Source organism: Fusarium verticillioides, chromosome 2 (assembly GCF_000149555.1).
Source record: "Fusarium verticillioides 7600 chromosome 2, whole genome shotgun sequence".
In the NCBI taxonomy this organism is placed as follows: Eukaryota; Fungi; Ascomycota; class Sordariomycetes; order Hypocreales; family Nectriaceae; genus Fusarium; species Fusarium verticillioides.
In genome coordinates, this window is record NC_031676.1 from 2,919,063 (window position 1) to 2,941,278 (window position 22,216).

The window sequence follows — 22,216 nt, forward strand, 5'->3', positions numbered from 1 at the left end:
TAGCCCGTAGGACCAGTAACAGGTAGATCCTGGGACCTGGCATTTGTGAACTATGATTGCCTTTGAACTTAGAGTCTATTAATAAAAACTTGATTGAAAACCGTAATTCATCAAGGCCATTTACAAACAATACACCCTTGAAATGCACCAACTGTGGCAGGACTACCCTGATTCTGAACCAGGTGCTCGACTAGTGATGCCTGCGAATGAGGTGCCAGGTTAACTCTTGGGGTGTGTTTATGACCTGTATCATGTTGAAAGCTCTCGCAAGTTCCCCATTACCGTTCTTAATCCCTTGAATTCGCTGGTTGATAACATCCCGTATGTGTTTGTGAAACCGGGTCCAGAGCTTCAGTCTGTTTTGACCTTGATGCTTACCCATACTGCGAGAAAAACGACTGACGATCATAATGTGGCTACCCCTCTTCTCGGACCATTCCAGCGTGTGTTGATCCCCGAGGCGCTGGCTGGTGTTTCGACAGAGACGGAAATCTTTGTTGGTCGTCTCCTGGGTATTGCTGAGAGGGATGTCTTTGAAGAGGTTCCTCAGGCCTCGCTTTCGACAGAACCAGCCAGAGCAACTAGTAGGCCGCTTGCTAATACCTGTCATTGGATAATCAGAATACAGATACGTACTAAGGTATGGTAAGACATGTGAAGTTATAACTTACGTTGGGTGGACTCACGTATACGTTTCGCCCGGATGTCAAGAACTGTCTCGATATTAATGCTGGGGAACTTGTCCAACACCTGTTGCATCTCAGGAGTGTGGATTATCTCTCGGTCGCTGGGACTGGGGCCGTGGCTCGGAAATGTTGTAAGGATATTTGGGTCTTCAATGCTTGGTAGGACTGTATCTGATATCGACATCGTGGCAGCTAGGATGAATGCAATACAGAAAGAAATGCAGCTCAACTCTAACCGATGGGGCTGCGTGGAGTTTTCGCCAGAATAATGAGCCCCGTGAATAAGCTTGGTAGTAAGGGGAGCCTTAATGCCGCGATAAATTCGATGGACAGAAAACGTAAAGGGGTTTGGTCGGTTGTTGAATGGGGGACGCAAGAGAGTCCGAGGTAGGTGTAGTCGGTACAGTTCATTATCAGGAACAGTGAGTCAGTCTCAGCAATAAATCAGTTGCATACCTACCTGCAAGCTCTTAAACTCACGTAACAAAGTCAAATGTTCGAATTTCCTTCCTTTAGCCTCCAACTATCCGCTCATATTGCAGATAACTCGCCAACCAGTTGTCACTCCCCGCCGACCATGACTTGAAACTTTTTATACCAGAAGTCTCTACGTCTTGCCCATAGTTGCTTAGAATAGAACTGTGCGAGCAAAGCTGCATCACCGCCCCTCGCAACATCCTGTTCAAACTGTTCAACCAATGGGGCTGTTGCTTGATTCAAATCCTTCAACGTGTTGTGGTCACTAAGTATAACCCATGGTAGGAGCTCCACACCTGAGGTTTCTTGTTTTGATCCTGAGGACCCCTGGGAGCTAGTTGCAACTTTCGGGCTTTTTGGGAGGGTTGTCTGACACTCGGCGTCCTTGTACATATCATCTTTTGCTTTCACACTCGCAAATGTACCCACCGATTTAGAACTGGGAGGATGGTCTTCAAAACTACTAGTTGCTTTAGAATAATCATCAGTGTTTTCTGACGCAAGAACTCTGCCACTCTTCCAGTCTAGCCTCTTATTTGTGGTGTTGTACGTGGTTTCAGTGCTTTGACTTTTCCCTGAATTGGTTGGATCTCTCCTTAAAGACCGGCTTGGGGATCTCCTGGTTTCTCTATAGTCAGAGGATATCTCAAGCCCCGATTGTATACCTGCTTGCACCTCAGGCTTCTTGTATGGTGAGGCGGTCTTTGCACGTGAATCAAATGGCAACTGCCTTGGTCGAGGCATCAGTTTGCGAAAGTCCTGGTCGTGCAACGGCTGTTGACGGTATGGTTCGGGCGAAAGGTCCTTTGTCAAGTCTGAGCGCGTATTACAGCTCTTGGGGTCGACATCCGAGCGACTTTTAAAAGAGCCGACTTTAGGACTTTCACAAACTGAGAGGCTCTGCGCGTGGGAGCCTGTGGTGGACACATTCAGAGGCATCACCATGTCGGCCCTACCGATGGGTGATTGTGTCGGAGGCGGGCTAGAGTTAAAGGAGTACCTCAGAGGCGATCCAACGCGAGGTTTATGTGAGTGTGTGCCGTCTCTTTCAAGGAACATGTGGTACGGGTTGAGTTGTACCGTCACTGGGCTAGTATGCCGCATTTGAGTCCCTGGAAGATAGTTTTGCATAGGTATTGACTGCGCTCTTTGTGTCTGTTCCATGTACGAGGTTGGGACAGTCGAAAATGGCGACGACTGTAAAGGAGCGTTCAACATGGTGGTGAACGAGAAGTCAGGTGGAGCACCAGTTCCTGGGAAATGATTCGGAGGCAATAGAGTCGACGGTGTGATCGAAGAGAGTCGTGGTCTCGTGTCAAACATGGCATCGTGTGTTTGAGATACAGGCTGAGGAGGAACTGTTAGAAGAGATGCTGGTATTGCCTCGCTGGCGAAGAATCCAGCCTTCTGCAGCAAGCATACAGTAACACTGAAATCTCTCTTTTCTTCAAACTGCGCGAGGAGCGCTTGTGGCTTCTTGGGCACAGTTACACAGATTCGATTAGTTTGCTTATTGATGCTGATGATCTCTGCAGAGGAAGGTGATCCTCCTTTTATTTCACTGAGTCGAAGGGAAACCTGGCCTATTAGCCTCCCACTCGAGCCCAGTGTCACCAATTCATACCACTTGTTGTTTCCCTTTGTGTATCAAAAGAACCAAAATTCCCATCTCTGATCCGATCGGTCTTTCACCATCAATCGTCAAAGTGAAGGCACTGTGTGGGTGAGAAGAGTTGTAGGCTTTGGCATTCGCTCCATCGCGGATCTCCAAGTAAACGAGTGGGCACGCGGACACGGGAGTCGGGGGACCAGCCATGATAGAACTCAAAAATGGAAGACTGCATGGGTACTCTGCAAAGGAAATGAGATAAATTTTTGATCGAGTTTGGGTTAAAGTTCGCACAGACAAAGTCTTACGCGCCTTGTGCTATGTAATTTAGTCTTGAACTTGAGAACTTGGTTTCTCCTTCCGCTTCGAAGCACTTGATAAATAGTAAGTAGCTAACGTAGGAGGCAAGTACTACCTGCACCGACATGCCTCTTCATCCTTCTTGCCAACTAGGTAGGTAGGTATTGAAGTAAAGAGCGACAATTCCACCAAGGATCTAACGAATTCAACTTTGTGCAGAAGAGATTGAGGCTGAAGGGACGGGTAATTGATTGCGTCCCTGTAGCTACCTCTAGGTACCGAATAAGAGAACTTCCCATCTTCGATTCCATGGAGGTTGTGACCATGGGTCACGTGGAGATAACCTAGTGCAATCTTCCCTCCAAGGACTTCGACGCGCCGCGCCAAACCAAACTATCAGCGAGACCCATGCGATTTGAGAATCGTGGATCAAGCTGCAAGCATCCACGGTATCTCTAAAACCAGCCAATTATCGATACAGAGGCCATTAAAGCCTTTCAGACGCTGGGTTGAAGCGCCTAGCCGTGGAAATCTTTCGTGACTGCACGACATTTAACGCAGCTCGACGAAAAGAGACCTCCCCGTCATCGCGACTACGCATTGCGTATCCTGTTTCTATCCACCCGCGCACAATCAGTTCACCGCACGATCGCTCAATATGGCGCCCGTTCGCAATGAGGTGCCGCCGCACACGATAGATCGCACGCCCGAATACGAGGATTTTATGACGCGACTCCGTGATTATCATTCCAAGCGCGGAACGACACTTGATCCAGAGCCCAAGGTCGGCGCAACGCATGTTGACTTGTTCAAGGTCTTCAACCACGTCGTAGAGAGTGGTGGCTATGACAAGATCTCTGAGGAGAAGCTCGCATGGCGACGTATGGCGTCAGAGCTTGGCATATATTCTAATAATGAAGCCTCCACTGCCTTCTCGCTGAAGGAGAAGTTCTACAAAAACTTAGCTGCGTTTGAGATCAGCACAGTACATGGAAAGGAACCTCCGCCAAAAGATATTCTGGAGGACGTGACGGCTAAAGGTGCTGGCTTACTGTCACGCACAAGAGAGAATTTCTGGGGGAAGAAGAGAGAGAGCAATGTTGGTGCCACAGACTCAGCGGCCTCGGGAGACGATGGTACACCCGTCCGCGAGCGACCCGTTCCAGACACTGCTGCCAGTGCGCGTGCTTCTAGAGGGCTGCGTGAGGCACCTCCTCAGCGTGTCATCTTTCAACCGGATACTGGACCTTCACGAACAACCCGACATTCTTCTGCTCATCATGCGAGCAGTACCAACTCACCAGCCGCGAACCCTCCCCAGACCCCCTCGCATCACCCAAACATGCACATACCTCAGCAGCACCAACAACAGAATTACCAGGGAAACCGAGGTCCCTCGGTTCTTCATCACCCAACTGACACTGAGAATACATCCAACTTGGTCACTGCCTATCAGCCGCGGTTTTCTAAACCCCTAACACTGCGCGCAGTGCCAACTCCAAGCAATGCGCCCACCGAGTTTCAGAAGCCACGCCAAACTCCGCGCATTGACCATCGTCAACCGATGCAACCTGGCAGTAAGTAGTACTCATCCGTAATTTTGTGTTTTCTTCCACTAACTAGCTGTGTTAGCCGGTTTTGATGGCCCTAATATTTACATGAGGTGTCTGAACGCTTTGCGATCAAATATTCCTGCTGAACAAGCCTTTGCGCTCAGTCATCTGGTGAAAATATCGTTTGAGCGAGGTGACAAGTACAAGTTCGACTCATTCCCAGGTCTGGCCGAAGGTCTAGTCGACAAAGCCCTTGAGGTGGGACATATGTTCTACCACGTTAACTGGAGCATATCTTGGAACCTTCCATATGACTCCAGTGACCCGAGTGCCCTCGATGGAAACTATGGGACAAAAGATATCCTGGAGCGCATCGATAACCTGATTGAGAAGGATGTACCTGACATTCTGCAAACTGAGTCATTTGCGGACAATATGGTGCTGATCACTGAAGCTGTCCTGACGTTGCGGAACATGGTCACCTTGCCTGAAAACGCTCATAACATATCAGACTTCCCCCCCGTCAAGGATCTCATCTGTATCATTCTGAACCTACCACAGAAGGATTCTCTTGTGGAACTGAAACATCTTGCCCTAGACATCGCTGAGCAGTTGACGCCGTTCATGATATTGGACTCAGAAGACCCTATGTATAAGACATTGTTGGAGCAGTTGACGTCTGATGACCGTGGTATCATCCTGACGTCTCTTCGGGCGCTGGGGCGTATCTCCATGAATCTCGAGGCTACCAACAAGCTAAGCAATATTCCTGGGCAAGTACTCCAGCGACTTTCCAGTTGGCTTTTGCTCAACGATGATGAACTTATCGACGCGTGTCTCGATTTTCTCTATCAGTACACTGCTGTTGTGCCCAACGTGGACACCTTAGTCCGGTCTTTGACGCCAGAAAACCTCATTGACCATCTTGCACGCCTCCTGGCTCATGGTGCTCGTAAGACACAACGCGAGTTTGTTCTTGTACCCGAGCACAGAATTCCCGCTCGTGACCAGATTGCTCCTATGCCTGAGGATCTTCTTCAGGAGATGCTCAAGCTTGAAGAGCCAGATCGTGTTCACCGTTGGGTTCGCTGCTTCTTCGAGGAGGACAATAACTCTTTTGTGACACAACTAGCCGCCTGGCAGGCCTACCAGAACGCATTTGTCGCACCACTCAAGGTCATCAATCAGCCTCTTATCACACCTGCCGACTTCATCCGGAACAGTACGTCTGTATACAAGGATTCAAACGCGCAGGTCCTTAGAGAGCCTGGTGACCCTCAACAAAAATTCATCATTCATGGTATCCGTGCAAGACCAAAGCCTCTTGGCTTAGATGGCAAGGAGTACGGGCGATGCCTTTGGGCCTCGAATCCTACCAATAAGCTTGAGAAATGTGGCCGGTTTTACATTAAGCCTGAGAAGCTTTGGGAGCACATCCTCGTGGACCATCTAGGAGAGAAGCGAAACGAAGGGGGGCAATTCGACAACATCGAGAAAGAATACATTTGTACCTGGGATCAGTGCTCCCAGTATCCCAAGTCCACCAAAATACACCTTCAGGATTTCGCAAGACATATCAACACACACATCTCTTCGGCGTTACCCAACGACGCACTCAACCGAAAGCCAGAGCGTTCATGGATTATTCCCGCCAAGACTATGGCTGTGACCTACGAAGAAACTGCAACAGCACGGGACGAGCGGAATCCAAACCTCCCGCCCCAGGCAGCTGGTATTCCACTCAGCGCTGCGTTAGTGCTAAGGAACATTGCTCGCAATGTGGTCAAAACGGAGGCTGAGGAAGAGATGATCAAGAATCAAGAGAAAGTGGGTGAAATAGGAGGCTGGAACGAGGTTCTTTTCCGCCCGCTGCTACCGCGACTATTTGAAATCCTTGCAGAGAACAGGGCCTTGGTATGTCTATCAATCCCATCACCGTTTGCCATAGAGAATTTATACTAATTAACCTCGCAGAGCCCTTACATTGCATCGCTCCTTGATTTGGTCCATATTGAGAATTACGACCAGGGCCGATGATGCAGTTTCGCAGGATGGCGTAATGGAAAAAGACGGGGCGTTTTCACTACATGCTTTCAAGCAACCTCGTAACGAGGGGGCATTGTTTGCAGTGATTTACACAGGCTTCCTCACATGAGTGAAACCTGATGAGGATCAGAATAGCATGTGTTGTTTTACACGGATTGCTTGTATTAATACCCTGCCCGTGGGCGTTCTGGGCTGGTTGGTTTGGATGAGCGGTAGATCTTTGAACTCGAAGACTAAGAATAGAAACAATATGCATTCTGCAGAATTGTGCAGCATCTTTGCCGATTTGTGTATTTGCCGCGTGAACCTGTTGGGATGGATCAAGCGCGATTACGTCTAAGTGCTGTATATGTGATATTGGCGTAGGCTTTCATGGTCTGATACCTTCAGCAAGGACAGTGCCGAAGTATCTGGCGATATAAGTCAACTACCGGTCCGGGCATCTGGCTTGATTCCCATCACCGCATTTTTAAACCCGGGCCGGTGCCTCTGTTGTGCAATACATCTCAACGCCGGATCTCTGTACTCGGCTCTATCATCAGCCGCAAAACTACTCGTACGAAACACGGGAACCGCCGTCATGCGCATGTGGGAAAAGGGAGTGAGTGAAATGCATTGTGGCTGCTCGATAACGGCGGTTTATCCTCGCCAACTTGGCGGAGTTGGACATGGGAAATCCAGTCCAGTCCACACAATACCCCAGACCTGGGCACGCCTGTCGTGATGGATGATGATAAGGGATGGAAGGGCCGTGCTTCTGCGAGGATTCTGGAACTCGCGCGAATGCATGCATGTGAACCTGGTGGTGCCCCCTTGTTCCCTTGACAGCTCCCCACCACACGATAACTCCAAGGGCAGGGCAGGGCAGGGCTGCAGGCAATGTATTTGCGTGCCTGGTTGTGAGATGGGCCTCAACATGTCATGTCAGTATGGAGTAAACCTCGCACAATTCGATCACTTGGTTTGACAGGAGGCGCTTTGATTTCGATTTCGATGTCGATTTCGATAGTGCTTATACTGACTGCACTACGTAGTATGTCATCTAGTGAGCATATTGTCAGACTGTTTACACAAAGAAAGTCATGTGGCATTGCAGATCAAAGTGTATATAGTACACATTCGGACAACGCTATTCACAAGATGCCAAGGCCTTATTCAAAGTGTGCCTCGATTCTCTTATCCTTGATGAGCTCGCTTGTGCTTGTCCCAGGAAATTGCCCCATCAGATATTGATTGATCAGATCAGTTGGTTGCAAACGAAGAAGATCATGTGGGTCTCACAAGGAGCTCCAAGTCCGCTCTGCCTCACGCAAGAATATCTGTCCTACAGAATTTAGCGATGCAGCCTCTCAGGGAGAAAATCGAATATCGTCTGATATCTTGTTTTTGCTTTGTCTTTTGGATGGGTACAAACGGAGCTATTCGATAAAACGAGTTAGTAAAAAATACAACGAGTTTGAAGTATACACCGTCTTTTGGTGTTTACGCCGTAAAAGTCATCATAATGGAAATTTGGCTTGGATCAAATCACAAATGATGATCGCCATGCCCATCGACAAAGCGTAGCTGGTTTCATCTCGTCATTTTTGTGACCATTGAATAGACTAGAGTAGTAGAGTTGTTGAATGAAAGAGTCAACCCCCACTGATACAACTAAGCTATCTTTGTCATTGTTTCCTATCATTCGGGCCACGAACTGAGAAGGTGAGAGAACACTCTCGGTCAGGGTGGTATGGACAAATGGGGGGCGCCAATGGGTGGGTTGTTAGTGTTAATGCTCTCTTGGTCATCTAGGTGTAGCCTGGTCTACCCAAGGAGGTGGGATGGCACACCGAGAGAGGTGAGTACCTAGACTGAGCACTATTGTGACCATGAGTAAGGGTTTGAGAATTGTTGGGGGCTAGAAGGGTGTTCGTGAGTACATGGTTCTGACACAAAAAGGAAATCTCGGGGTTAGAATGAAGTTTTATTACGAGGCAAAGCTGAAAGAGTATCTGCATGTTATGTCTTGTAGCTATCACCTCCCTCACCTTGGAGAGGTTTCGGTGAGGAAATCCTGACTCGACCCAAGACGTGGATGGTGGTGGATGAACCAGGATCAGCAATACATGGCATCAGCATCATTGCGACTGCGGCCGTTTTACCCGGGACTGGAAGTTGAAACCTTCCATGGTGTCTCCTCAGGGGACGCGCAACATCAGATGTCGTCTGTCTGTATGTGCGTGCGCAGCTAGGCTCGGGTCTGAAAACTGTAGCCGTAGCAAATTGCTGCTCATTATTCAAGCACTGGCAGACTAAGCAGGTGTTTTGGTTGGGTGGATAGTGGTGTACCAAGTGAGAGGGTGGAGGAAAAGAATTTGTCTGCCTAGAAAAGATGAACAAAGCCTGTCGTTAAGACGGTGACAGACCAAAATACATACTGCAAGCCCCAAGCAGATGAGGTGCCAGGTTAGCCCAGAGGCTAGCCATCATCAGCAAGTTAGCGAATGCTGCTGCTACATATTTGGGTTGCCTTTGGTGTTGAGGCAACGTGCACGTCTGTGCTCAAATTGTTTGCCGGTGGCCGGACAGCCGCGAAGCCAAGTGGGCAGCAATCTAGAACCTAGAAATAGGCGGGTGAAGGCCAAGACATTCCCCGGAACGCTCGGACTGTAATGAGGCCTTGTATCAACTTTGTTTGTGTTGAGAGAGACCCCCCGGAGGACGGATGGGCAGTCCTTTCGTTGCCCGAGTTATCCAGCAAAACAGTTGGAGACATGACATCCCATCATATCACCACCCATCTCACCATGTAAGCGCCTGCTGTGGAGGAGGGGAGGTTGAGAGGGAGGAAGACAGAGAAAGGTGGGGGTCCCAGGAATAGCTACCGAGAAAACCTATGCTATGGAACTTAGCCCGTGGAGCCCACCCAGCTTGGCCAGAGCTACCCCTGCAACGTCCCGAAGAGCCCCTAGAGGCTAGGAGCTGGCTCCCCGCGACCCGCCATAGCTCCCCACGGCTGTCCGTGGGATCTGGGTTTCTAATTTGATCTTCTCTCCACTTGGTGCATCGAATCCCTGGGTGCCGCCCCATACCTTATGCTTGTTTCCCGCTCTCTCAACCTCATTCATCATGGACATTGGATGTATGTACTGTACTTTTCGATGACGAGTGTGCAAAGTGTCTTTTCCGTGCCACCGTATGCGTCAATGGCTGGCTGTTTGTCTGAGATTGGCGTTGAACAGAGAAGGACACGCAATGATGCCGTGACGTGTTTGTGTCTGTGTTTGTGTTTCCAGAGAGAGAGAAAAAAAAAAAAAAAAAAAAAAAAGACGTGAATGTGAGACGTAATAGAGGGGTGAGAAAAGAGGCTGCCTCTAGACCGTCACCTCTGAATTAGAGCTGCATATGCATGTTCCGATGTGGGCATTGAGAAGCAGTGGAGAACCCCACGTAGTTATCAAAGCTGTAAAAAAAAAAAAGTCGGAGGGTTATGAGAGAAGAAACCCGGACCGGCTGTATATGCAATACTCCGTAGCACATGTATCAATTGATTGACTGGTGATATAATTGTCAATTAGGTTGGGACGGGACCTTTTAAAAATGCCTTATGTAACCAACTTTGCGCAATACATACATCGCTTTCAAAACGAGGTAAGAGGAAACAACACCGTCTCACCCCAACTACCAGTTAAGGCTACCTATCCGTATATGTAAAACACCTCAGAATGTTCTCCTAACCCGCATGAATACCAACGTAGCCCATATTCAAATATTCAAAACAAAGACTACCTGCTAGGTTAAATCTCAGACCATGCAATCAATGCTCCCCCCACATTGCACTGCTTCTGCGTGCCTGAATGCGCCTCTGCTGTGGTCTAGTCCACGTCTCGTCTTTGATCAATCTCTTGACAGGAGTCGGGAAATGCAATGACCCTGTCAGTGGCCCTGGCAATCGATCTTGTGACCATCACAAATCTCCCATCCCGTCTCACATTTTGGAGGAAGCCCCCGGCTGATGCGACATCGGTGCCCCGGTCCCTCCACGATGTGAGGTGAGGGTGAGGTGAGAGTCCAGTTTGTGCTACCCCCTTTCTTAGACCCGAACTAAGGAACTTCTAATTCAGGAACCAGTACCAATGTACCTCGATACCTTTCTACGGTTGCTCGCTACATACATACATACATACATACAGATCTGACCTCACCGTCTTACACCGAAGTCGGTGAAGAGCCGTTCTCCCTTGCTTGGGCGTCAGGAAGCGTGCCGGTGGTTGGTCCACCTACGTGTGTATTGTGTATTTTGTACTCGGTATTGTAGCTGCCATAAGGTAAGGTAGGCGTAGGCATGGATATCTGGATGCCATGGAACCTATATAAATCCATTGCCGGCCGGAGCTAGTTCCCCATAACCTTTCATCACACATATGCATTTTCTACGACCTTAGCTTCTCACAGAATCTTTTCCCACTTCGATCAAAAGTTCATCTGAAGCTGTATGTTATGCCCAATGAAGTTATTCTTGTTGCCTTTCGCACGTAATAGGCCCTGCCAACCACTTGGTTCTTTTCTGCTGTGGCCAAATTCGATGATAACTGCGACTAACGTCCTGTTATAACTAGATTTTCATCGACACCTTCTCCGCACCACCTCTGGAGAGATAACTTTCTGCTGCACCATAGCACACACACACACGTAGCATTTGCCACCAACAAGCTTGCCTCCAGTCCCGGATCCGAATCCCAAACCCGAATCTCCGTTGTTCGAGACATCCAGGACATCTATCTCAGATCAGCTCTACACAGCGAACAAAAGCATTGACTGAATTGCCGTTCTGGAGTCGCTATTGAAGAGCCCCGAAAATAGCACCGGTCCTCCCGCAGTCACCTAAACAGAACAGAACTGCACTGCACTGCCATACACTGCCCAAAGGCCCATCCCGTTAACTCTTAGACTTGCCTGACTTCGGAGTTTTCCTGCCGTGAGATCTGCACTTCACATACCTAACTGTTCTATCTTTGCCTGCACTCCCGGTTCCACTGTTCTCTCAATCCAGGCCCCCGCGCCCGCTACCACCCTCCTTGAACAAGCACTTGAAGCCTCCAGAGCCGCCAAACGAGAGTAGACCCCTTGATTCTAGCCTTAGCTGAAGTCACCTGCACTGCGCTGCGCTGCACCGTACCGCACCTTATCGCTTACAGTCCACCTCAAGGGCCTCGCAACACCACACCCACGCCCACACCACACCCATTCGTTCGCCTTCCTCACGGACATACCGCCACACTAATTCCTTGCGACCCTGCCATACAATTTCTGCGACAAGGTACAAGAAAAAAGGAAGAAGAAAAAAACTTTCGTGCCCAGGTCTAGAGTTTTCTCTGCATTGCTCTCACTGCCTTCACTCCCTCCACCTCCGCAACACACTTCACACTCTATCTGTGTTTACTTTCGGACCCACAACCTTTCGACCTATATATCGAGAGAAGCCCTCCATCTGTTCAACTCTTTTACAATCTTCATCTTCCACTCTATACCCATTCTCTCGCTTGAGCCCTTGTGTCTGCACCAAAAGACCAAGACCTTTTAATCTATAATCGCTTCTCCTCCCGCAATCACTCCTGTTCTTATATACCCATATTCTCCCTAGGTATTCTCAACCACCAACTCAACCTACACAACCTTCACAATGGCCTTTTACTCCATTTCTCGAAACGTCCTCCGTGCCACTCGGGCCTCTGCCATTGCTCTCCCCAAGAACTCGCGATGCTTCACAGCCACACCTGTGCAGCGTGTCATTGACACCAACTTGAAGAAGAACGTTGTTCGCGAGAAGGAGGTTCCTGTCACAGTCTACAGTGCTGGCCAAGGCACTGGTGACAAGCACACAGTCAACGTTCCCGAGGCAGCTGCTCGAGTTCCCAGTGAGCCTCGTGCTCCTTCTACCGAGAGCGATATCGTTCAGCCGCTCACCCGCAAGACCTTTGAGCAGCTCCCCCACACCATGCGCAACATGAGTGTCTATGGCAAGACCATCATCCTCACTGGCGCTGCCCGTGGTCTCGGAAACCACATGGCTCGTGCTTGTGCTGAGGCTGGTGCCAAGAACATTGTTCTCTTCGACGCCAACCAGGAGCTTGGTGACGAAGCCGCAGCTGAGCTTCACGACAAGACTGGCCTACCTGTCTCCTTCTTTAAGGTCGATGTTCGTGACGGTGCTGCCATCAACGCTGCCGTCGACGAGGTTGTCGAGCGCTACGGTGCTCCTGATGTTCTCATCAACTCTGCCGGCATCGCCGACTCCAACATCAAGGCTGAGACCTACGACCCTGCCATGTTCCGTCGCCTTATCGACATCAACCTTACTGGCTCTTTCCTCATGTCTCAGGCCGTTGGCCGTGCCATGATGTCTGCTGGAAAGCCTGGTAGCATCATTCTCGTCGCTTCCATGTCTGGTTCCATCGTCAACTTCCCCCAGGAGCAGAGCTGCTATAATGCCTCCAAGGCTGGTGTCATTCAACTCGGCAAGTCCCTTGCGGCTGAGTGGGCCAAGTACGACATCCGGGTCAACTGCATCTCTCCCGGTTACATGGACACTGCCCTCAACCGAGTTCCTGCGCTTGACGCCCAAAAGAAGATCTGGAAGTCCTTGACACCCCAGAACCGACTGGGTAACGTTGACGAGCTCAACGGCCTTTGCATCTACCTCGCCTCAGACTCCTCCAAGTTCATGACTGGCTCTAACTGCATCATCGACGGTGGCTACACATGCTACTAAGCGAGCGGTGCGATTGTTTGACAGTTAGCGAAGAACGGTTCCTACGAATGAATGGCTGAATTGGGAAGGCCCTGAAAGAGGATTTGATTTTCTTTGTTTGGAGTTCCGGAAACAATTGGTGTCCTATTTTTTGAGCTTTGAGCAAGGGCAAAAAGGGGGGGGGGGGAGGGGACGTATGAGGATAAAACTAGATCAGCTCTGGATACCATAAAGCAGGATGAATAACTGCCGTATTAGACACGGAGCGAAGAGATCCAGACAGAGGATCTAACTTTAATAGCCACTGGCATATAATGAATGAACTCAACGAAAAGAACCGCTTATTTTCTCTGGTGAATGGTTGTATAAACGAATATGCTTTCTTGTTTCTTGATTAGACTTTCGGGTGTGAAACAAGGTTAATGGATATCGTGAGCTAACAACCGAAGCTTCTTGTCCCTTGCCTTGCGTCTGCAAGAGGCAGATCGTGACTTTAGCTAAGGTACCTACCTACCTTAGGTAAGGCAGATACGCAAAGTGCAGTCTGGTCCAAGTCCACCTAAACCGCAATAATCCACCAATGCACGTCAATGTCAATCAATCATCGCATGTTTCCTGGCAGCCAATCACGATGGCACTTGCATGTTGAAAACGGCAATCCAGCTTGAGCCAATAATTTGGGTCTAGGTTATTCTCACCGCTCTATCCGTATTTTCGCATCTTTCGAGACGATCAAAACCGGGTCAAAGATCCGGGCCAGCCTTTTTGTTTTTTCGGGTCGCCAACCAAACTGGCGGTGGAGGATATGGGCCGATACCAACATGAAGGAGGAGATAGGGGCATGAGATCATGCCCAGAGTCAGCCTCCTAAATCAAAGCATATGGGAGAGACTCGGGGGAAATGTCTCATGAGGATGCAGGAACCAAGACAAAAACACCTTTTATATCACAACTAGGTACCTAGTGAACGTTGAACACATCTACTCAAGACTACTAAACAGTCAAGTAACGAGCTGAACCTTTCGATACACAACGACTCATGCGAAACCGACACTACAGATCCAACGAACCAAGTTCCTCCACGTTCCAAGGATCTCGTGCAAGACACATACACCTACATGTCAAAGAGGACCCCAAGGTGCCACCGGCAGACCGCATCGTCTTCCGGCTCATGATGGAAGGGCGTTTCAGAGGGGAGCACGGCCAACTCATGCAATGACTCGGAAGGACTAACTAAAGCCATTTTAATCGTCTTCTGTCTATAACTTCTCTTCCTATTATTCTCTCCTCCTTATAAAAAGACCGAAAACACATACTCGCTTATGATATCTTTTCCACGGTCTACTCAACATTCCAAAATCAAGTGCACTTTCAGATAAACAGCTCATCCTTCATATCAACACCTCGAGAAAGGGCTCGACATCATTTTCCGAATATGCAACTACTCTGCACTCCCTCCATCTCGCTGGTCCGCGCCGCTAGGTCCTTGCGCAACCGACTCATCAGGAAAACCCTCCTCCCAGCCCGTGCAGCAGCAGCCTCCGTACGCAACTCAATACACTTCTCCTCACCATTCTCGTCACATTCCCACGACAAGCTCAAACACCAAGCTCGACCTGCCTCCCTTGGCACTGTTGCTGTGCTTGGTAATGGGCTACCCACAGGCATGGAAGGCCACGCCGCTGTCAGAGAGGGCCAAGGTTGTTCGAGAGTCCAGAAGCATATCAGCCCCTTCTACCAACAATGGGAGCAAGGCAGCCTCATGTTCCAGAAGAGCAAGTTATTGTAGGACGGACACCATTGAAGAAACAAAGTATAGTCGTCGCAGGCTGATCTAATGATTTTGTTGTTTTGTCTTATCGTCTTTGCGTTAGAATGTTTAGTTAAGTATTGGCTTCGTTTGTTTGGTGAGATTGATTGGCTTTGAGCGTTAGGTCTGTCAAACATAGTCACTCAGACTGACACCCGAATACAAAAAAATCCCATTTCGTATCATCACCACAGACACATCTCAAAAAGCCTGGGCACCAATGTACGGAAGCAAACTATTTTTTTTTATGATTCAAAGCTGGTGAGGAGACATGGCTAGGTCTAGTATCGTGACAGGCCCAGCCTCGAGCGCGAACTCGATGTGCAAGAACAATTCGTATGCAGGGGTATATCCAGCGTGTCATATCTATGTGCTGCCAGGCGTCATCTTGGTGTCCGCCTGCTGGCACCTTTTGGGTTTTTCTTTTGGTGCAATGTGTCGAACTCGCGACCTCATGCGCATAACATAATCCGAGTCACCCCTTGACGCGGTATCGTATCAATTCCAACTTCAAGATGCAAGGCCTGCTATGACAGTTGAATAATTTGTGGAAGAAAATGGTCATTAGATAGTTGGGTATGCAGAATCGTGACCCAAGGACGGATTGTGCCCGTGGGGACGTCGTCAATCGAGACCACTGTATCGACTTGGAGATACATCGATCATCGTCTGAGAAACGCCGGCAATAGTCGGCGAAGTCTCTCTTTTCTCACTGGGGGATCTGCAGGAGGAACTCTTCTCCCGGGGTTTACCTACTGCCCCTTGCGAGCCTTTTCTTGCGCCCTCTGTTCTCGAGCGGCTCGTACCAATGGCGATAGCTGACCTAGGTCAACACACTGCTTCATGAATTCATGCTAAAACAGGGTCAGTGAGATGATTTAACCGGGAACATCAGAGACTTACCCTCAGCAGGTCATGAGCACTGGCTCGCTTCTCCGGATCCACCTTGAGTGCAAAGTAGAGGAAGTCCTTGAACACAGGAGAAAGATCCTGTTCATTCTTAATGTGAGGAGTTCCGTTGGTTGCAATCAACCACAGAGCACGCAACGGAGATTCCGTCAGGTATGGTGGCTCGCCTTCTATCATTTCGATAGCCATGATACCCAGAGACCAAATGTCAACCTTGCGCCCGTACTCTTTCCTAGTAACGACTTCGGGCGCCATCCAGTAGGGTGTACCCACCATGGTTGTCCGTTTGTTCTGGGCTTCGTTGATGGTCGCACAGAATCCAAAATCGGCTGCTACGGTTAGTTGTGCCTTGCGCCGCCACTGGAATACTTGTCACTCACTCAGCTTGATCTTGCCCTCCAGGGATAGCAAGATGTTGTCCGACTTGATGTCTCGGTGAATGACTCCCTTGGAATGCAGATGTTGCAGACCAAGAAGGGTCTCACGACACACGGAAGCGATTTGCCCCTCAGACATGATATTGAAGGTGACAACATCCGTAAGGCTGCCTCCCTCCATAAACTCCATGACGACCCATAGCTCGCCACCACAAAGATAACTGTCGATGAAGTTGACGATGTTGGGATGTGAACTATCCTTCATGACAAGAATCTCGTTGATAATCAGGTCCTTCTTAGGTTGCTGTTCGAGATTCATCTGCTTGATAGCCACCAATCTGTTCGTGCCACGCTCGTGACCAGTGAAAACACCTCCAGATGCACCCTGGCCGATCTTGTTGAATCCTCGGTATATGTCTCGAGGGTCGCCTTCGCTACAGATGCGCTTAAGGGCCGCAACGATGTCAAGGCCTGCGCTCTGACGAGCCCGGTGTCGTGGCCTAGCCCCAGGCACGGCTGCTCCAGGAGCCTGTTGACGAGGTGCGTTGTGTACACCGTTAGACTCCGGGGCGCGGCCGTACCCAGCAGCTGCTTGCATGTTCGGGTTCTGGGGATGAGGAGTTCGTTTACTAGGAGCACGGCCGATGCCGCCAGACATGGCAGCTTGGGCCTGAGCCATGGCTTGTTCCTGCTGCTGTTGCATAAGTTGTTGTTGATAAGCGGCGGCTTGCGCTTGGGCGAGCTGTGGGTTGGGTTGCGGTGCAGTCGGGGCGTATGTAGGTCCAGTGACGCGCGAATTGGATCTCGATCGGTGCTCTTCGGGGAGCATAGGGCCAGCGTCCTTTGACATGCCGTAGGATTCGTCGCCGGACTGAGACATACCGATGCCTGAGTCTTTGGTCGAGTATGCGCCTTGAGGCATATGTCGATTGCTCATGCTGACGGGCGGTTTCGGGGCTGGGCGACTGGGCATTAGGTCCTTACCAACCTGGCCTCGGGGAACAGGCGGTGGTGCTCGGGGATTCTCAAAACTTCCTTCATGATTGACAGTTGGAAACCTGGGGTTCGTAGGTGAAATATTGTTCGGTGACATACCCATATAGTTTGACGGGTACATGCCCGGTGATGCTGCAGCTGCCGGAGAGGTGGCATACTGACCAGCATGATGAAATTTCTCAAGGACCTGATCCTCTGGGGGCCTCTCCGTGGTCTCTTTGTAGAACTGCAAGATATCAACCATAGTTTGCGGGTTTTCTCGCCTTTCCTTTTCAGGAATCCCGCTTTCGTTGATAAGCCGCTGCCATTCTTTAGGCAAACCCTAGAGTCTGTTAACGAGTATAAGAACAAAGAGATGGATGAACTGACTGTGAACTGGCCTGTGGAACTATCATAGCCGACATGAGTAACGTGAACGGGGTTCTCGGGTGCAGAGATAACGGGCTTCTTGGGTGATCCGACCAAACTGTTCATGAAACCGGAAAATCCTGACTTCTTTCGTAGAACGGCCGGCTTGAGGTCCTTGCCATCGTCGGAATATCTCTTGGGGTTGACCGAAGGCCCATCAGTTGGAGCCCTTGGGCCTAGGCTCTTCTCGTTCAAAGACGAGTCCATCGCTGAGAAGCTGGTCGAAGTTCGTAGGGCAGGGCTAGCAAGCCTAGAGTCGGTAGGCGCCTTGACGATTTGGGGCGGGAATTGATGAGGGGCAGCAGCCTTCGGACTAGGGATCTTTATTGATTCGATGCGGTTCAGAATAGCAGCGCCGTCAAAAGGAGCGCCGATTAGGTCGTCAGGCACCGCTGTCTTACTGAGAGGGCGGAGGTGAGAATCGGAGAGACGGTCGGGATGACGGGGGACGGGCGCCCAGTGATTAGCGGGGGTGAAGTCGCCCTGGGGTGAGATGGGCGATGGGACAGGTCTAAGAGTGTTGCTGTTGGCGGATAATTGAGGATGAGATCGATCAGAGTCTTGCCAGTCGGACACGGTCGCGGGGTTTGAGCGGGCTGGGGGAGCACTGGGGGCTCTTCTCAGACTCTGGGAACTGCGTTTGCTCTCAAGGGACTGGGCGTCGAAGGCACCACCATCGAAGCCAGAGGAGGAGCGGGCGTATGCGTAAGTGGGAGGTTTCTTGATGAGCTTGCGACGATGTGAAGTTGCGGTATGAGCAGAAGCAGATGACGCAGAGGTATATCCGGGGCCGTCCATGATCCAGCGGCAAGCAGGAAGCAGCCTGTCAACTGAGGGCAGTTGGGTTGGGGGGCCCTTTGGAGCTAAAAAAAGGCCTTAGAGGGGACGGCGGGCTGCTTTGCTGCTATTAGGGACGGGATCTTTTTTGTGATGGGCCGAGCGAGCAGGTGGAGGAGACTGACTAGGTAGACAGAAACAGAACAGGTATCAAGTCACAGGGTGTGTGTGCAGGGAAAATGAGAAGGGGAGAAGAATCAGAATAGATGTGCTGTGCAGTGCAATGCAGTGGCTGTGCCGTGCAGGTCTGGCTCAACTCAAGAGATAGATAGATAGGGTCTTGGACTTTCAGAATCAAGCAAGACCAGAGGGAACAAACGAAGCCAAACAATAGGAGGAGTTTGACGGGGGGACTGGGACTGGGGATTGGATGCACAACGCAGTGCAGCGCGGGGGGTATTGATATTGTTGTGGTGTGTTGTTTGGCCCGGGTGGCGATGCTGAATTGGTGATGGCGGTCCTGCAAGCGGAATTAAATTACTTGCTTTGCCTTGCTTCGTCTCTGTTTCGTGTTGCCTTTGCTTCTGCGTTTCCTCTCCTGGGAATCCTGCCCGGTGACTTCATAAGAAGAAAAAAAGGGTAAGCTGCTGTTCGGGGGATAACAGGATAAGTGGGTTGGGGAGATCAAGTTCGGGAAGAACAAGTACATAAGAGAGAGGACGGGAAGCAATGAGAACAGGAAGACAACCACCTACATAAGGTATAATTATACACGCACTGTGTCGTATTCCTCAGATCAAGGGGAACTTGACGACAAGAAGGGTGAGTGAGATGACCTGGAATGCGGGAGGTGGATTGGGCTGTGGGATAAGATATTAATTACACTGTAGCATGGAGGCCCTTGAATTTAAGAATTGTGATACAAACGGCCGATGGGGCAGCCTCGTAGTGCAGAACCAGAGAGCAGAGCAGTGCAGTACATAGCACGGGCTGTTGAAGCAGTGTTTCCGGACTCCTCTACCGTGATGCTGACTGTATTATCAGGAGCCTTGCTACTGGTAAGAATGGATCTCTCTGATGATGAATTGTTCAAACGACAGGAATTGGGGTCTTGATTAGCGAGGTTGTTTAGAAACAAGACATCAAGAGGCCTATGCTTCAAAAGGAAGGGCCCTTGAATGCCTGGGGATACTTGGTCAGGGAGCAGACAGCTGTGAACAAATGCCTGTTAAAACTTTCTTTCCCATTCAATCCGATCTCAAAAGCTTCTTGCAAGTGATCCAACATCCTCCGTATAATTCCCTAGAAACCCTCGCGTTGATACAGACGCAATGACTCTAATTGGGTTTCTGATAGGCAAGGAACCGAAGAAATGGCTTGGACCCTGGACCCCAGCATATTGGGATAAGGTACATGCGATCAGCGGGGCAGACAACTCATGCAGAGGTACCTTGGCATTTAGCTGGCGCTGATACCCAACCCAACTCCCGTTAACTTGCGTCCCTTTTCCAGGCTCATCCAACGTCCCCCACCATCGTTGCAACGCCATCTCTTGTCCCTCGGGCCGTTGGCGCGACTCGACAGTGTGAAAGCATCTTGCCAACACTTGGTGGTTGGACCAACGGCATGGTTGGAGGGTCATGGATGGTATCACTGCATCTTTTTCCCCCTGAGCGCCTCGCAAACAACGTTGTGCTCAAATGGATGCTTCACAGGATGACGACGCGGGGTGAATGGCGTACCAGTATGGACCGCAAGTGGCTAAAGTCACCTTATTTTGGTAGTTTGCACTGGATAACGAGCTCTGATTATGACACATGGTGGCTGCAGAAGGTGAGGATATCTGAGAGTGAATGAATGAATGAATAGACGGACAATAATAGGGTGGGACGAATGTTGGTTGCAGACTCAACCCGGCCGTTTCCAATTGCCCATTGTTAACAAACATCCTTCAATGAATACAATCACATAATATCATGGCTGCACTCTACTGCCGGTGGCCGCTTATTAGCCTCTACTGTTAACAGATCACTCGTACGGTTTGTTCTGTTCCGGACTCGTCGCACATACTCGCACTAGAAAACTTCTATGAATCACGTCTTCAGGTTTCGTAACTTGGAAAACTAACGTCAGTCTCGGGTGCATTATGTCACCCCAATGACTCGTTGTACTGGGAATGTTATTAGACCACAATCATGGCCAAGCGCTCAACAAACCATGTTATCGTAAAAAATTAATCGATATATGTATCTTGCTCATCGAGTGCTGCAACGCTCTTTGTATTAGATAACGACCCCCAGTCAGATACATAATGTACAGCTGCATTCACGCTGCCATGCCCCCTGAAGTACAAGTATAGCTGCTGACCAGTAACATATAACGTTCCTGTCGCAGGTTCATCACGATCAAGTGTGAGTGGAATTGAATGCATCTTGATTCTTTACCTGAGTGGAGTTTGTTCTCAAAGCCGGGCGGGAAGATTCAGGAGAAGCTAGAGATCAAAGTTTGGGCAAACTAGCCAGTCCTTGGCCAATCTCAAGCAACTGTCTCCCCCGAGTTGAGACTAGCACAGGCACAAGCTCGACTCCAAACTCAACTGCCCTTCAGGGGGCAAAAAAACATTAAACTTTGATAAAGGGTGTCAAAATACAGAGTAGACATAGTGAAGAGTCCCCTGAGCTAAACTTACCTAGAAATTTTTTAACACTGAGGGCCAAGGTCCTGAGTTTTCTTTCCTCCCCTAGACTGACCCGTCTGTCCTCGTGGGTCAGAACGCTCGTGGCTGGTGGAGATTGCCGACGATTTTGCAGGTCTTAATGGGAGTCAAGCATCGGTGATTGACCCTAGCCGTGGCTGGGCAGTGTTGGCTCCGACGCAGTCTCTGTTAACCGCTGCTCTTGTACTCCGTATACTCCGAGTCGACATACCGATATGTCTAATATCTATTGCTGTAGGTGATTCATCATATGAAGTTGAAGAAAATTTTGTGTGCAGGGCATCAGCAAGGCACCGCAATATTGCGGCCAGTATTAATTCAGTACCTTAGGCGTTACAGCTTGGTCACGATGGGGCACAATAATGAACTCGTACCCTCGTCGGCCATTTATCATGCTGGGTTCTTGCATCCAATCCAATGCTTACACTGCTGGGTCGTTTCCTCGAGTGCTCGCACAGCGTCTCCCTCATTCCGTAAAAGGGACCTCGATTTGATTATTGGTTAGGTAACCTCCTCTGCCAGTATCTGTAGATATTTGCTATAGAACTTACCTTCTCCTGCTTCTTAACCTTTGCCTTGGTACTTAGGGAAGTAAACAACTTCTAGTGTTCAACAAATGTCATATCAAATCAGCAAAGCTGCATACCAGACTTCTAAGAATATTTTGGTAGTTTCCTCCGGCACTCCAAGGAGGGCCAAGTTATGCACGTTGAGAGGACTTCCAAGTTCCACCACCCATTCTTGTCTCCCCCAGGATTGGAGCAAGACAACGGCTGCTGTCATTAGCTTGATGCCCCTAGTACTGGCCAATTGTTTTAA

The 22,216-nt window shown here is 49.7% G+C and overlaps 7 protein-coding genes across 13 annotated transcripts; 4 read left to right on the forward strand and 3 right to left on the reverse strand.

Moving 5' to 3' along the window:
- Positions 1 to 190: 190 nt before the first annotated feature.
- On the reverse strand, positions 191 to 870 carry FVEG_15392 (hypothetical protein; the record flags this gene model as incomplete). The annotated part of the gene is made up of 2 exons (XM_018904516.1): positions 191 to 603; positions 672 to 870. 2 exons carry the CDS (start codon positions 868 to 870, stop codon positions 191 to 193), a joined length of 612 nt encoding a protein of 203 aa, XP_018748311.1.
- A 262-nt stretch (positions 871 to 1,132) lies between these two features.
- Positions 1,133 to 3,344, reverse strand: FVEG_04046 (hypothetical protein; the record flags this gene model as incomplete). 3 transcript variants are annotated; one of them, XM_018891741.1, is made up of 3 exons in its annotated part: positions 3,067 to 3,340; positions 2,788 to 3,014; positions 1,133 to 2,741 (listed from the first exon to the last, which is right to left on the reverse strand). In XM_018891741.1, exons 2-3 carry the CDS (start codon positions 2,977 to 2,979, stop codon positions 1,248 to 1,250), a joined length of 1,686 nt encoding a protein of 561 aa, XP_018748308.1. In that variant the 5' UTR covers positions 2,980 to 3,014; positions 3,067 to 3,340. The 3 variants fall into 3 exon arrangements, with proteins under 3 accessions (XP_018748308.1, XP_018748309.1, XP_018748310.1); XM_018891742.1 differs by having other exon boundaries at positions 1,248 to 2,741; positions 2,788 to 3,344; XM_018891743.1 differs by having other exon boundaries at positions 1,248 to 3,014; positions 3,071 to 3,340.
- A 130-nt stretch (positions 3,345 to 3,474) lies between these two features.
- FVEG_04045 (hypothetical protein) lies at positions 3,475 to 7,000 on the forward strand. The gene is made up of 3 exons (XM_018891740.1): positions 3,475 to 4,649; positions 4,705 to 6,539; positions 6,600 to 7,000. The coding sequence occupies exons 1-3, from the start codon at positions 3,731 to 3,733 to the stop codon at positions 6,660 to 6,662; spliced, it is 2,817 nt and encodes a 938-aa protein (XP_018748307.1). The 5' UTR covers positions 3,475 to 3,730; the 3' UTR covers positions 6,663 to 7,000.
- Positions 7,001 to 7,138: 138 nt separating this feature from the next.
- On the forward strand, positions 7,139 to 8,125 carry FVEG_15391 (hypothetical protein). Its single transcript, XM_018904515.1, has one exon. The coding sequence runs from the start codon at positions 7,593 to 7,595 to the stop codon at positions 7,902 to 7,904; it is 312 nt and encodes a 103-aa protein (XP_018748306.1). The 5' UTR covers positions 7,139 to 7,592; the 3' UTR covers positions 7,905 to 8,125.
- A 3,879-nt stretch (positions 8,126 to 12,004) lies between these two features.
- On the forward strand, positions 12,005 to 13,831 carry FVEG_04044 (hypothetical protein). Its single transcript, XM_018891739.1, has one exon. It carries the CDS (start codon positions 12,337 to 12,339, stop codon positions 13,423 to 13,425), a length of 1,089 nt encoding a protein of 362 aa, XP_018748305.1. The 5' UTR covers positions 12,005 to 12,336; the 3' UTR covers positions 13,426 to 13,831.
- Positions 13,832 to 14,002: 171 nt separating this feature from the next.
- FVEG_15390 (hypothetical protein) lies at positions 14,003 to 15,477 on the forward strand. The gene is made up of 2 exons (XM_018904514.1): positions 14,003 to 14,360; positions 14,411 to 15,477. Exon 2 carries the CDS (start codon positions 14,840 to 14,842, stop codon positions 15,191 to 15,193), a length of 354 nt encoding a protein of 117 aa, XP_018748304.1. The 5' UTR covers positions 14,003 to 14,360; positions 14,411 to 14,839; the 3' UTR covers positions 15,194 to 15,477.
- On the reverse strand, positions 14,368 to 19,550 carry FVEG_04043 (STE/STE20/PAKA protein kinase). Of its 5 annotated transcripts, none has more exons than XM_018891736.1 (6): positions 18,867 to 19,393; positions 17,866 to 18,797; positions 17,596 to 17,818; positions 16,504 to 17,535; positions 16,118 to 16,452; positions 14,368 to 16,068 (listed from the first exon to the last, which is right to left on the reverse strand). In XM_018891736.1, the coding sequence occupies exons 2-6, from the start codon at positions 18,700 to 18,702 to the stop codon at positions 15,967 to 15,969; spliced, it is 2,529 nt and encodes an 842-aa protein (XP_018748301.1). In that variant the 5' UTR covers positions 18,703 to 18,797; positions 18,867 to 19,393; the 3' UTR covers positions 14,368 to 15,966. The 5 variants fall into 5 exon arrangements, with proteins under 5 accessions (XP_018748301.1, XP_018748300.1, XP_018748299.1 ...); XM_018891735.1 differs by having other exon boundaries at positions 17,866 to 18,800; XM_018891734.1 differs by having other exon boundaries at positions 17,866 to 19,393.
- Between the last annotated feature and the right edge of the window lie 2,666 nt (positions 19,551 to 22,216).

Coding starts and splice junctions, on each gene's coding strand:
- FVEG_04045 (XM_018891740.1), top strand. CDS start 3,731: ATGGCGCCCGTTCGCAATGAGGTGCCGCCGCACACGATAGATCGCACG. Junction 4,650..4,704: donor TCAACCGATGCAACCTGGCA/GTAAGTAGTACT, acceptor TAGCTGTGTTAG/CCGGTTTTGATGGCCCTAAT. Junction 6,540..6,599: donor TTGCAGAGAACAGGGCCTTG/GTATGTCTATCA, acceptor TTAACCTCGCAG/AGCCCTTACATTGCATCGCT.
- FVEG_15391 (XM_018904515.1), top strand. CDS start 7,593: ATGTCAGTATGGAGTAAACCTCGCACAATTCGATCACTTGGTTTGACA.
- FVEG_04044 (XM_018891739.1), top strand. CDS start 12,337: ATGGCCTTTTACTCCATTTCTCGAAACGTCCTCCGTGCCACTCGGGCC.
- FVEG_15390 (XM_018904514.1), top strand. CDS start 14,840: ATGCAACTACTCTGCACTCCCTCCATCTCGCTGGTCCGCGCCGCTAGG.
- FVEG_04043 (XM_018891736.1), bottom strand. CDS start 18,702: ATGGACGGCCCCGGATATACCTCTGCGTCATCTGCTTCTGCTCATACC. Junction 17,819..17,865: donor GTTCCACAGGCCAGTTCACA/GTCAGTTCATCC, acceptor AACAGACTCTAG/GGTTTGCCTAAAGAATGGCA. Junction 16,069..16,117: donor GTGCTCATGACCTGCTGAGG/GTAAGTCTCTGA, acceptor ACCCTGTTTTAG/CATGAATTCATGAAGCAGTG.